At 36.0% G+C, this 14,228-nt stretch overlaps 1 protein-coding gene across 1 annotated transcript in view; it reads right to left on the bottom strand.

The window, feature by feature from the left end:
* Positions 1–14,228, bottom strand: part of LOC117316786 (aquaporin-1-like) — a 65,205-nt gene that overhangs the window by 17,423 nt on the left and 33,554 nt on the right. Inside the window, exon 3 of the mRNA XM_033871553.1 lies at positions 2,118–2,305. Within this exon, the coding sequence (XP_033727444.1) occupies positions 2,118–2,305 (188 nt within the window). The remainder of the gene's footprint in view (positions 1–2,117; positions 2,306–14,228) is intronic.

Genomic DNA, 14,228 nt, shown 5'->3' with positions numbered 1-14,228 from the left:
TTTGGTATTTAAAACATGGCATTGTCTTGATGAAATGGTAAATGAGAACGACGTGTGGATATGTAACATTGAGAATGAATCAGCTGCTTAATGTGTCGAGTATAAATTTACCAGTAAACTATGCTTTTAAAATCATAGAGCAGAGATCGACCGATGTTACAAAACAAAAAATGTTAACAAAGATATCTGGTTTGTCGACAGGTATATTATATCGATACTGATAGATAGCCACGTGTACAGTTTTATCTACGTTAACCTATAGAAACTAAATATAAATGTATGTTAACGAAGTTTAGAACATCTTCACACAAATTAAATATAGAAATAGGTAGACATGATTATATTACTCGAAGAAATAAAATCTATAACAATTGTGATTTTGGTGACATCGATGATGAATATTACTACAAAAGACCATCTGTTTTTAAATTAATCCAACTGCTAGCTGTTAATAGTGTTAGAGAGTTGTCAAATTTAGGTAAATATCTATACTTGGCTAGCAAAAGACAAAATTGATTAGTGTAGATAATTATATATCGAACAATTTTCATGTACATGTATGTAACACTCTCCTGTACACATCTGTATTGCATATAATGTTTATTGTTATATATCTTGTATACCTATAGGCCTTAGGGCTTTTGGTAAATAAAAAACTGGAGAGAGAAAAAGAACTTATGCAGCTCGCTCACATGGGGAGGTCGTCCTTAAATAGTCATGGCTGTTGAAAGGATGCGGACAAATCTAAACCCAGAACATCAAACGGTGGTAAAGATGCGGAATTGCACAATGCTCTGTTATTGGACACATCCTCCCTTGTTCCACACCTTAGTTTTTAAAACATATTTTCTTTTCTTACATTAGTGCCTGAATCTCACAGAAGATTTTTATGGCCGTAATTGTTATGGCCTATCACTTTACTGGTTAAAACGGATACTTATAATTAAATAGATACCATGGACGTGTCTAATCAAATAGAGCCGGTGACCGTATCAGTGTTGATAAGTAAGAGGTAATAAAAAACATACAAAAGACACAAGATACACTACAAATAAATTAAAGATAAGATAAAGCAGAGCCAAAACAAAATCAAACTACTTCTTAGAGCAGCCAAGTAAACTACATCACAGCCAGCAAAAGATATAGAGCATTTAAATAAAATCATTATAGAGTAGTCAAATAAATTAAATCATAGAGCAGTCAAATAAACTAAATTATAGAGCAGTCAAATAAACTACGTCATAGAGTAGTCAAATAAACTACGTCATAGAGCAGTCAAATAAACTACGTCATAGAGCAGTCAAATAAACTACGTCATAGAGCAATCAAATAAACTACGTCATAGAGTAGTCAAATAAACTACGTCATAGAGCAGTCAAATAAACTACGTCATAGAGCGGTCAATTGTATGGAGCAGTCAAATAAACTACAATCTAATTAAAATCCTGATGGTCATTCTCACTACGTTACATGAACATCTAGCAACACCACATAAAGGGCCACGTCGGGGTGACCTTTTTGATTAGCCAATCAAATGACTACTTTCAGAATCTTGGAAGTGAATTTTATGTCCGAACTAGAATGACTAGAGTGCATAGCTTGCAAAATCTGTCAATTTGTTTCAAGTCATTTCGTTCCACAGAGCTATGTACAGGCTGTACCGAAATGGTTTGCTTCAGATGTTTGCTGTGACGAAATGGTTTGCTTCGAGGACATGACAAATTGACAATTCGCCCTGAAAGTGAAATACACACATGTCAAAGGTCATCAGAACCTGACCCCTTATGGGATGTTGTTAGACGTTCATGTGACGTAGTGAGAATGACCATCTAGATTTTAACTAGATTCAGAAAACTACATCATAGAGCAGTCAAAAAAACAACATCATAGAGAAGACAAATAAACTTCATCGTAGAGCAGTCAAATAAATCACATCCTAGAGCAGTCAACTAAACTACATCAAATACATGTAAGATTAACTACATCATAGAGCAGTCTTGCTAGGACTCGCCAGTGTATGAAGGTCCTAAAATATTGATCACCGGAGGCTATAAAACTGGATTAAAGCAAGGTTTTCATTTTACAACCAAGGCCAGTTTTTGTAACTTAGTACTTACCCCTTCAATATAAAGCCGCCGATGATAGCACCCCCTGTCTGTGACAATGTGTACATTATAGCTCGAACAGGCGTGATGATATTTCCAACTGCCATACCGACAGAAACAGAAGGATTGAAATGTCCGCCGGAAACGTGACCAAAGATTTGTATTAGTGCCATGATAGCAAGTCCGAAGGCGAGGGATATCTGAAAAAAAGGCGAGAGGTGTAAGTATTTTAGACCAAACGTAAGCATATAGATTATTGTCATACTGCAACAGCATTTGATTGGCCAGTCATCTTTTTATGACTATCTTTATTGTGATTCTTTACGTATAATACAGTATAAACTCACGCGCAAATAACATAAAGTCCCGCGCGGGTAGTATAAACTCACATACAGTACATGTACATTTGTATATGCAATAAAAAGCCACGTACAAAAAGCTATAAATTTTGCAGCAATGCTGGAATTTGTGCGGTTCGCCTGCCACATCCGAGACGACATTTGTGTAACCAGAGGCCCGGAGGGCCTTCATCGTTCACCTGCATGTTGCGGTGATTATAACAAAACACCATTAAACTAAATTACAGATGATCTGCTACTCAGTAATGTGCACTGCAGCCTAAACAATCATTTAAGGTTCATAACCAGACTTCCAGTAAATATTACTTGCTATTGAAATAGTTTTTACAAACACCAGGGTGTTGGCGAGATTATCTATAGTTTTACCTGTGTTTCGTTTGAAAATGGAACACTCTTGTATTCACAAAGGCCTACAGGCTATTCCTAATAAACCAAACTGGTTGGTTCGTTAACAGCAAAAATGAGTAGAAACTCTTAAAAAATATATATATCAAAACATGTAACAGGCACGAATTTATACTTTTCTATGGATAACCATATGACATTTACAAAGGTACTCCTATACTTGAAATCTGAAAATGCATTTTAGATTTTAATTTTCAGTGTTACAAACTCACCTACAAAATGTACCCTTTGTAACAACAGATCACTTCAGAGGGGGTAGGTACATGTGTCAATCATTTTTTGGTATTTATAATCAATACTCAGGTAAAATATTGATAGGAGTACCTTTCAGACAAATGGATAAACAACTTCTTTAATTTTTATAATGATGCTAGTTCAAGAAATGGCCCTGGAATTTTTTTTAAAGGAAATAAATTTTGCCATTGGATTTGCTAATTTTGTGCAATATATAGGTAACATACAGATATTATGTCCTTGGTTTGTAAAAGTGCAAGGTAACCTGGGGTCCATTACGGGTACAGTATACATTTTTCAATGGAATCTTGCGTAACAACGGTTTTCAGTTTTGTTAAATACCCAATGCAGTACCTCACCAGCAGAACCTGTTTGGAAGCCAGAATAGTGTCTGTGGTCAAGCATGACGGTGTTACAATATGATTCCCTCAGAGCATTGTCTCAGTAGCCCTGGCATACATGTATACGGCCAGGTGTGATTACCGTAGTCGCTTCGTGGCCTTGTATTTACAGGTAAAATCAATCTAAACGGAGATTTTGTCAGAAGTATGGTTATGAATCTTAGGTAAAGTTTTCAAAGCCAGTTATTAGCTCCTGCCCCTGCATCTCGTAGGGAACAAGATCCATGGTTTATAGGAACATGCTATATATTTCTCTCCATCGGGCCCCGCCACTCAGGCTACTGAAGGCGAGAGACATCGTTTATACAAATCAGGTTACCCGTCACCCGAGAATGACAAGGTGCAATAAAAATGTTATGTTGGTATTTGTTTTTCATTTTCAATAGTTTTCATTTAAGGAAGGTTTTGCAGTATAATACATTCGTTTTTTAGGGTCCAGGCAGAACACATGGTCTCATATTACCTTCTGAACACTACAACACGCGCAGTAAAACTTTCAAATATGGATTGAATGGATTTTTTAAAATTTTCATGGCAGCTATGAATAGCAGTAGCTATCTACATATCCTGTGGCTGGTTTTAGCACACCTCGGAAGATATGTAGATAGATACTGCAATTCATAGCCGCAAGGAAAATGACAACAAAAACCATTCAATACATATGTTTACATTAGGATGATTTAGAGAAGGAAAACAACACAAGAACGGAGCATTTTAAATGTTTTGACTTTTGATAACTATATACGAAAATATGCTAAATTAATGGAACATCCGTCGCTTAACGTGTCCTTCCGCTCCGCATATTCCAGACGATATTGCCGATATTTTTTTGTTTTTGTTTTGCTTTTCATTTAAAACAAAAAGACACCAAATAGTATCAATACAATACTCGTAATTCGTGTTAAATTAGAGTGATTTTATGTGAATAGCTGGCAAAGAACACACAATTTACGGAAATGAAACGAGGACTATTTTCCATGCGTATTTATATTTAACTGTGGCAATGTGTGGAAAAGCAGCCCGTGGAACTGTATTCGTAGTGTGTGTTTATAGTTAGCTGTTTGCTGTTTTCATCTGGCAAGTTCATATAAAATATCAACACTCACAATGTAAATAAACAATGATATATATCCGTGTTTGGGCTCGAAATACCCATTACAATATATCATAATGGATGACAGAATACTGGAATATGTGATGTAAATTAACTAATTGGTATCCGTGAACTTAACTTTTTTTTCCTTTTTTTCATGTTTTCGTTCACTTACAGTATTGTAACTTGTTTCGTTTGTGTTTGTTTCTCCAGATGGCAGAGTTTAAAATGTGTTCTTTTGCCGAAAAAGGTAGTTATGATTGTAAAAAAAACGGATTTTATTTAATCTTGTATTATGGGAAAAATACATATTTTAAGCCATTGCCACCTCCGGTAGTTATCTTCTAAAGCTCAGCTGAATGAACAAACACAGTGTAATTGCAAATTCCGATTAATTGCGTCAAAATATCTTCGTCGTCTATAGGAGACGAATTTTAAAGTATTTTTCTTTTTTAACCATAGATCAACATTAAATATCACTGCGCATGTGCTTTTAAGCGACGGAATGTCCGGAAATAAAAACAGATTTTGAAATTCTGATCGACTTGCGCCGTGCACCCCGTATGTTTACAGACAAAACACTGCACCCTACTACTCGACATTGGCCGTTCGTCCGTCCGTTAACAAAATTGACTTGTTCTTCTGAACCGCTGATAAGAATTTAACCATCCCTTGGTTGGTGGGATTCAAATTGAGGAGGGGACAAAAGGAGGTCCATTTGGCAATATTTATATTAACGACTTTTCTTGACAAGCAACGTATGGCATTGGTATTTCAGCGGTAACAATCCTAGGTGGCTGCGATTCAAATGTATACATATGATGGGATTAACACCCAGGGGCGCGACGGGCAGGGCCAAAAGGGGTCATTTTGCGATATTGATAATAACGATTTCTTCTCAGGACCTTAGCAATGTTAAACATTGAAACTTCAGTGGTAACATCCCTAGGTTGCTGGGATTCAAATTTGTACAAATTATTGGGCTGACCCCCAGGGGCCTTAGGGGTGGGGCCAAAAGGGGTCCATTTGGCAATATTGATATTAACGACTTCTTCTCTTGACCTAAGCATTATATGACATTGATATTTCAGTTTAACATCTCTAGATAGCTGGGATTTAAATTTATACAAATGATGGGGCTGACCCCAATGGCCCTTAGAGACGGGGCCAAAAGGGGTCCATTTTGCAACACTGATATAAACGACTTCTTCTCTGGACCTAAGCAATGTATGACATTGATATTTCAGTGGTAACATCCCTAGGTGGCTTGGATTTAAATTTATACATATGATTAGACTAATTAACCCACCAGGGGTCTTATTAAAGTGGCCAAAGGGAGTCCATTTGACAATATTGATATTAATGACTTCTTCTCTGGAACTAAGCTATGTATTACATTGATATTTCAGCGGTAGCATCTCTAGGTGGCTGGGATTCATATTTATACAAATGATGGGCTGGTCCACCAGGGGCCTCAGGGGCGGAGTAAAAGGGATCAATTTGACTATATTGCTATAAAGGAGCCAGGGGCTTTAGGTTTCTTTAAACACAATTTTGTTTAGTCTTGGCTTTGTTTCTAGGTTATATCTTTGAAGCAGTTGAGATCCCCACCCCATAATCAAACATATACAATGTAGCATAAATAGACATTAACAAATATAACATGAACATTATTTTTATGTTTGCTCAAATAAACCATATGGGCGATACATGCCCTCTGGGCCTCTTGTTGTAATAATTAGTGTATACGCTGTCGGCTATACTTAAATAAGTTATGTTTGGATGAACACGGTAATTTGCTAATTAGGATATAGTATCAGTTGCTGGAGATGACCTGTGTAATTTAAATGAACGTATGAACTCGAACGTTAAAATGTCATGATTTGGAATCGTTATCAAAGTGGGTTAATCAATACCCCACGCTATAACAGTGTGTCTTCTAAAGGTTAAGACCACTGCCGATATCCATAATAAATGAATCAATTAATAAGTTAATGACTGACACGCGCTATCTTGTAGTACTAACTGCCGTAATTAATATATATGGAAATGTTTTATTTTAAAAATGTGAAGAAGAGGAGACCAGTTTAGGCTTTAAATGTTGCCCATTTTATGATGCTGTCCCCGATTTTTTTTTATTTCAGAAACATTTCAGCTAATCAAAAGGTTTTTTCCGCCTCGATGGTTCGCTATATATTTGCCGAAGCGTGACTATTCGGATTAGGTGTGGTGTTTTTAATACTGTAAACGTAATACCTACGTAATGTCATTTTAGAGCTTTTCGAACTGCAATCATTCCGCTAAACTATGAATCCGATTTCTGTTAAAATATCAATACGTAACGCTTACCCGTTTACATTCATTTTTTCGCCAAAATTCGAATGCGCCAAAATTAGTATATTTACAGTACGCTTTTTACTCCACACTACCTACGTAATGATTACATTTACGGTACTCCACACTACCAACGTATTGATTATATTAAAGGTACTCCACACTACCTACGTAATTATTACATTTACGGTACTCTACACTACCTACGTAATTATTACATTTACGGTACTCCACACTACCAACGTATTGATTATATTAAAGGTACTCCACACTACCTACGTAATTATTACATTTACGGTACTCCACACTACCTACGTAATTATTACATTTACGGTACTCTACACTACCTACGTAATTATTACATTTACGGTACTCCACACTACCAACGTATTGATTATATTAAAGGTACTCCACACTACCTACGTAATGGTGTCTTTCTCTAAGCCTTTAGCCATCTCAAATAAAACGCATTCAGTACATAAGGAAAAATAACTAAAAGCTGTCGGTATGTACCACTAAGCATAACAACATTAATCATTTACGTTAAAGTACCAATATTCTTTTCTTACATATTTCGTTTGTTTGATGGTATCTAACTACATCTCGATACGCTCTCTTAACTCCTCTGACCCAAAAGGCCGATGAGCGTATGCCATGGCGTGGCGCCCGTCCGTCAACTTTTTCCATCAAATGTTACTAGTCATGAATGTTTGGTTCGGTTTAACCAAGCAGATTTTAATCTTTTGTATGATGCATCTTTCGGGAGTTTTGGTAAAATGAAGAGTCTGAGTCGAAGGGGGAAGTGAATTTGTAAGGTGTTTTTTCTTCTTTTTTTTCTTTTTTTTTTCTTTTAGTCATTTCTTATCACTTTTTGTGAGAAGTTTCAGTAGCCAGTCTGTACTTCTGTGAGCCTTGGCTGGCTTGAGGACTGGGGGCAGGCCTTGGACAACCATCAATATCTTTGAGCGATTCTAATGGATCTGTCCAATGCATTTGACTTTACCCCTCATAATCTGCTGCTTGGAAAGCTGCAAGCTTATGGTCTTGGTGAGTCTGTCATTGACTTCATCAGCAGCTACCTAAGTTGCAGGCAACAGTGGGTCGGACTGGGCCCTGACACCAAAAAGTGGGCTGAAGTTAAGAAAGGGTATCTCAAGGGTCTCTTGTAGGACAGATAAATGTTTGGCTTTATAGATAATAAAGCTGCTGATAACACTCTCTCAATAATATGTAATAACGGGTTTTTTTTATATTGGAAAGAATTTTTAGAAAGCAAGGGCAGAATCTTTATTGATTGGTTCAATTGAAATGGTATGAAGGCTAATAAAAAAAAGAAAAACAAAATATAGACAATATGTTAAGGTAAAAAGTTCTATTAGATCTATTAATGTTGAAGGTATAGAAATTATGAATGAGTATAGTGTGAAGGTGCTGGGTGTAGACGTTTCTTCTTAATTTTGATACCTATCACGTGTATGTAAAAATCCATTTAAGCAACTTGCCATTTCAAGAGACTTGGTAACAATCGTGCTGTTACTCTTATTAAATGTATGGCTGCTGGTGTTTTTAATATTCTTAATGTTATTCATTTATCTGTTAAACATAATCTTGTTGAAGAGATAGGGATATGGAATGGTTTCCCGTTAGATAGAGCGTACATTTCACGAGTATGACAAAATATCGATATTTTCACGAGTGCGAAGAATATACTCTGTCATTCAAGTGAAATAAATGTTTTATTCAACGGGAAACCATTCAATTGTCTTTTTATTGCATGTCTATGCTAAAACGCATCACTGAAAACATCGAAAAATTAATAGTGTTATAAAGTGCAGCGGGAAAATTCATGACGTCGTCAGTGACGTTACTCCACGTCAACCTAATTCACACCAAAATGATAATACTTTGACACAAAGCACAATGCTACATCATTCCACCGCTTCAAATAACCCATCTCGAAGATGGCGGCATCGGTTTTAAAAATACGGAGTGTGTGTTACCATGCGGAACAAATAAAATGTGAATTAGCACTGGGACTGTTTAAATGGGAAATAGTATACCTAAACTGTAAGTACACACCGTTGTCATTAAGTTTAGACTTATGAATACTGATATTATTGTCCTTTTCTTTCCACTCTGAAATCAGAGTGGAACCTGCGCAGTATCAAATAGGGTTCGGTCGGTTGGCGTCAGAACCAAACTTTAGCCAGTGACCTTTAGCTATCTGAAGTAGGGTAGCGACAGTTCTCCCAATCTAAACTCGATCGGCTGACCAAACAGTATCTACTATCGATATTATCGTTCCACAAGACATTTCAAATTCCCATTTCTGTTGTTATTTTGATAAAAGTAGATATGTGTGAATAAAAGACCATGTTCCTAATCTATGTTAAATTTCCGTTGTTTTCAACATTTTGATTCCGCCTACTACAAGTATAGCGAATCATCGCCACCGTCACACGGCGAGGATGCGGATTACTGTTTGTGTCAGTACATCAAATACAATCAGCAATCGTCAAGGTAGCAAAGTACTTTCATCGTCCACTGATAGGGTCCGACGGCAGTAATACAAACTATAGGGTTCATTAGTAACACCTATGTTATAACATCAAGACACCTATGATTTCAATTATGTAGTTATAATTGCACATCTTTGTGATTTGTTACAATTATATCTATACCTTTGACGCAAGAATAGCACTACAGTAGTAATGTTGCTATGTTATCTTAATATGCGACTTAAACTACAATTTCTTGACTTTTGAGTTCTTGGTCTGAATTATCCTTTGGAGAAAGGGAAGAATATTAGAAAAACTTTGGTTATGACCATCAAAGGGCCTCAATGGCAGGGTCCAAAAGGAGGAATTTAGCAAATTCTTTAAAATCTGTTTTTATTCTATAGGAATCAAAGGATTTAGTCCATACATGGTTTGAAGCACCCTTCCGTGATGGGGGCATTTTTTTTAACTTTAGCTCTGGTCCTCATAGGGCCTGAGCTGCAGGGCCCAAAAGATTGAACATGGCACACTCTTTAAAATCCTTTTCCCTTTATGAACGGAAGGAAAGGATTAGGCTATGTTTAGTTGAAGCATATTTTGGTGAGGGGGATTGAATTTTGTATAAATGGTTTGTCTGGGCCCCAAGGGGCCTTTAAGGATTGAGTTTATATGGTAGAAAATAGCAAATTCTTAAAATCCTTCTTCTCCTGTAGGAATGAAATGATTTGGTCTAAAGCTTCCTTTAGTGAAAAAGGGACCACTTTGTATAAACTTTGCGTCTGTCGCTATTGGAGCACGTGGGGCGGGGCCCAGAAGGGGGAATGAAGGGAATTCCTTTAAATTGCTAGTAGTCTTGGCAGCCTGAATGATAATTTGTCACAAGCATTAAACGAACGGGCTGGTTCCCCTGGGGCTGGACGGGCGGGGCACAATAGCAGAAATATAGCTTTTTTTGAAAGTTTAAAAGAATGAGAGGTTTTGGTGAACATTTGGTTATGAGATTCAACAATGATTTAGTATGATTTTTACAAGAACAATATTTTATTTGCTTTTAACTTCATACTTTTCGGTATTTTCTATATTCGGGAGTGCTCGCCTGACAAGGAAGCGTCCATGTTGCATCTTAGGAACTACTTTTTATCCATTCAACCTTGTTTGCTGTAGTTACTTTTAATACCGACAGTGAATCGTTTCTAATTAATAAATCTTATTGACTTCTTTTTTCATTTATACTTCGTGATTACGATTAACTGAGTTTCCCTTCGCGCCGCTTGGGAATAAATAGTTTTTCGGTGAACAAAATGTTTCAATTCATCCACCTGTTTTATTCGTATTCGGGGCTCTGTGTGAACACATGCAAGGGGCACCGACTGTTTTTCTGATTGTTTGAATTATGATATGTTTGATTGCGATACGAAAATCTCAACAATTAATAGCTAGATTAGTGATTGGCGGGATTCCGTCGACTGCCCATGTGATGAAACCATGGCGACAACGCATACAGGTTCTTCAGGGATGGGTGCTGTACACCACAGTCATAATGTCTGAAGTAATTTAAGCTTATACAAGAATGATATGTCGAAATTTGTTTCATAATGAATTAATCAATTACTACTGTGATTTTATTTGACTTGCAGTTGTTTTGGTTTGGTGCCTGTTATCCAGAAAGTATAATTGTCTAGTCTAAACATCAATGATACATACTATCCATTTCAGTTAAGATATCAATTCACAGAAAATCCTTATACAAATTCGGTGACACATTCAGTTGTAAGCGTTTATCAAGAGAGCGATCAATTGATTTTTCTTTCAGTAGTGTGTTCATTCCCTCGCGCGGGTCTATAAATAAGCTTCACTTGTCCTATTTGGGATCCAGATCGTTTTCCTATTTCCTGCAGAGCCATTTAATAATGCAATCGGGTCAGAGTGATAATACAAAAACATAAACTCTGGCTTAGACAGGCGGGACATCATTAGCGTAATCAGCTTCGTGGAAAATACCACAGGATATACCTGTAACAGTCAACAAGTCTTTTACCATATTAACACAACATAAAACACTGCTTATCTTTACATTTATTGAACCTTAGCTAGAAATTCAAAAAGTAAGATTATGATTACTTAGTTTAAAACACAGACCAGAATCGAAATAATCCAAAAGTTAACATTTAATGGATGATATATGTCGGCATCTAATCGTCGATATCACAAGGCGACACACGAGAACATGCATCTTGCCAACAGTAGAGACCGTCCTTAAATAACCATGTAACTGTTGATAGGATGTTAAATAATGCAAACCAATAAGTCTAGTATAATTAAGAACTATCATAGATTTGTCAAATATGTGTAATGGAAAGTAATTGCGGAATGAAACATTCAGAAATACCAGTGATTAGAATATAATATTTAAGATTAAAAAACAAACAAACAAGAATAAGGACACTCATTATGTATTGATGTTCTATAAAAAATAATTGAGAGAAGGTAGAATTAGTGGTTTTGAACATTTGACATGTAATTAACTGCAGGAAAGTGAATATGTTTTATATTACCCAGAATTCCAATGCTAATGGATGTGAGTTGTAGAATAACATTCAGAAAACAACTGTGTCTCTGGTTTAGTATAGTGACCTAGTTAACCAATTAAATGTAGAGATAGATTATGAATTACAACCTCGTCTGGACACCTGTTGTTTTGACCACTGGTCAATCGCCTACTGGCTACACAAATATGTTACAGATAGCCTATGTTCCAGACGCCATGGGTGACACCAGAACTTATGGCTACACGGTTTACCGACATTTACAATTTCCCATACGTCCCCTAGGCTTTTTGTTGTGAGTCAGTAAAGCATTCGTTTGGCTTAATGAGGATGGTCGTACGAAGTACATCAAAAGCATTTGATGATTTACAGGATTATGTATCCTCTATACCAGACTCAGTACTTTGTAATCGTTATAATGCCAGTTTTTTAATGTAACGACACAACATATCATAAACTAGCCTTGGAAACAAAATGAATCAATGTTTTTCAAGTGATTATCTAGTTCATTTTTTAAATAATTTCAATTATTAGTAAAAAGTAAAACAATATTTTCTTCTAAGTGATCGCTGCTGTGGGTATAATTTCAGAGAACTTCCTCTATTTCAGGACCGATTAGAAGCTTCTATCCATAACAAAAAAGCCGGTTTCATTGTGATCATATTTTCCCTGGATTATCGTATAATTCGATCATATCTCCTCGCTGTCTTCTGAACGATAGTGCTGGCATCTCGGTCTCCGGGTATAAAAGATTCTCCCTTTGCGACCAGTCTCGTTGCTCTTCGATTTTTTCAATATACTTTATTTTATATGGAGACCAAATGGTGCTAGCGAAATCAAGATGATTTTTTACTAATTATTTGTATAAGAAGAGAAAGTGTCTTTGTCCAAATTTATAAATGCGCTTTTTATAATCGCCATCATTATATTTGCTTTTTTTTTTTTTTTTTTTAATTTTTTCAAACATATGGTTTTCAAGTTTAGGATTGCTATCAGTTTCTACTCCTAAGTCATTTCTGCTTCCGATTTCTTGTAGAGTTGTATCCAGAAGATGGTACGTAAGTAATTTACAGTGGATCTTCCTATGTGCATGTGAACACATTTCCTAGGATACAGCCATGTATCACACCACTTTTTCCATTCGATAGAGATCTTCCTGAATAAGGGTTTGATCATTTTCTTCAGTGATAAATGAATATTTTTCTGTCATCTGCGAACAAGTACATTTTTTTTGTAACCTCCGAGTTCAGAATATCTGGAAGGTCATTTATGTAGATGACGAATAGAATCGGACATATTAAAGACCCTTGAAGAACTCCAGATGTGACAGGTCTCCTTTCTGAGTTATTTCCATTAATAACAACTCGTTGTTTTCTGTCTTTTAAGAAATTCATTTTACATCTTACAACTGTATTATGCATTCCATACGCTTATAGTTTTTGAACTAATCTGTTGTGCGGTACGATATCAAACGCGCTTTGAAAATCGATGTAAATACAATCGACAGGATTTCTATTGTCGAGTGACCTGGTCTATTAGTCAAGAACTGTAAGGAGTTGAAGAGTTGTCGATCAGCCCGATATGAATCCTTATTGTTTATTACAGAGAAGTGAGTTGGCTATCATGAGTTTAACTAAGTGATTCCTTACGAGGGTTTCAATTTTTTTTTTTTTTTTTTTCTTTTGGTTTTGTATTTTTTTTCTCACAACTGATGCGAGACAGGCATGATGGTTTTAATAGCAGTTTAATCATTTTCAATTCCGGTAAGCACATAAACATATTTATATACCCGGCTTGTATTGTTATTTTATACGTCCATGTCATAAACATATCGTACAACACACCTAGTATATCAATGTGACCTCTTAATATTATACGTCACAGTTTTTTTATGACAGTACAAAAAATGTATCTCCAAAGATGGTCGAAATTCGTCTGTCTAAATGAGACAAAAAGTAATACTTAAATATCTGTACATGTATAATATCAGTTGAATGTATCAAATACACCGATATATAATCAGATGTTTGGTATATTTTACCGCGAACTCCATCGAAACCTGAGAGGAGTTATCAATTATTTACGGCCGTTAAACATATGTTTCAATGGTTTCATATCAATTTAAAATACACAATGTATAGTGTACAGAAGAGAAAACCTACCCCAATGTTAATTTACCATGGGTGTCGCTGCTCCGATTTGACCTAGATTTGAAAGGTCGGTAAAGCAGAACACGCCTGCTATCCCGGACTA

Source organism: Pecten maximus, chromosome 18 (assembly GCF_902652985.1).
Source record: "Pecten maximus chromosome 18, xPecMax1.1, whole genome shotgun sequence".
Taxonomy (NCBI): Eukaryota; Metazoa; Mollusca; class Bivalvia; order Pectinida; family Pectinidae; genus Pecten; species Pecten maximus.
Note: the sequence above shows the minus strand (reverse complement) of the source record. Positions and strands in the feature narration are given on the sequence as shown.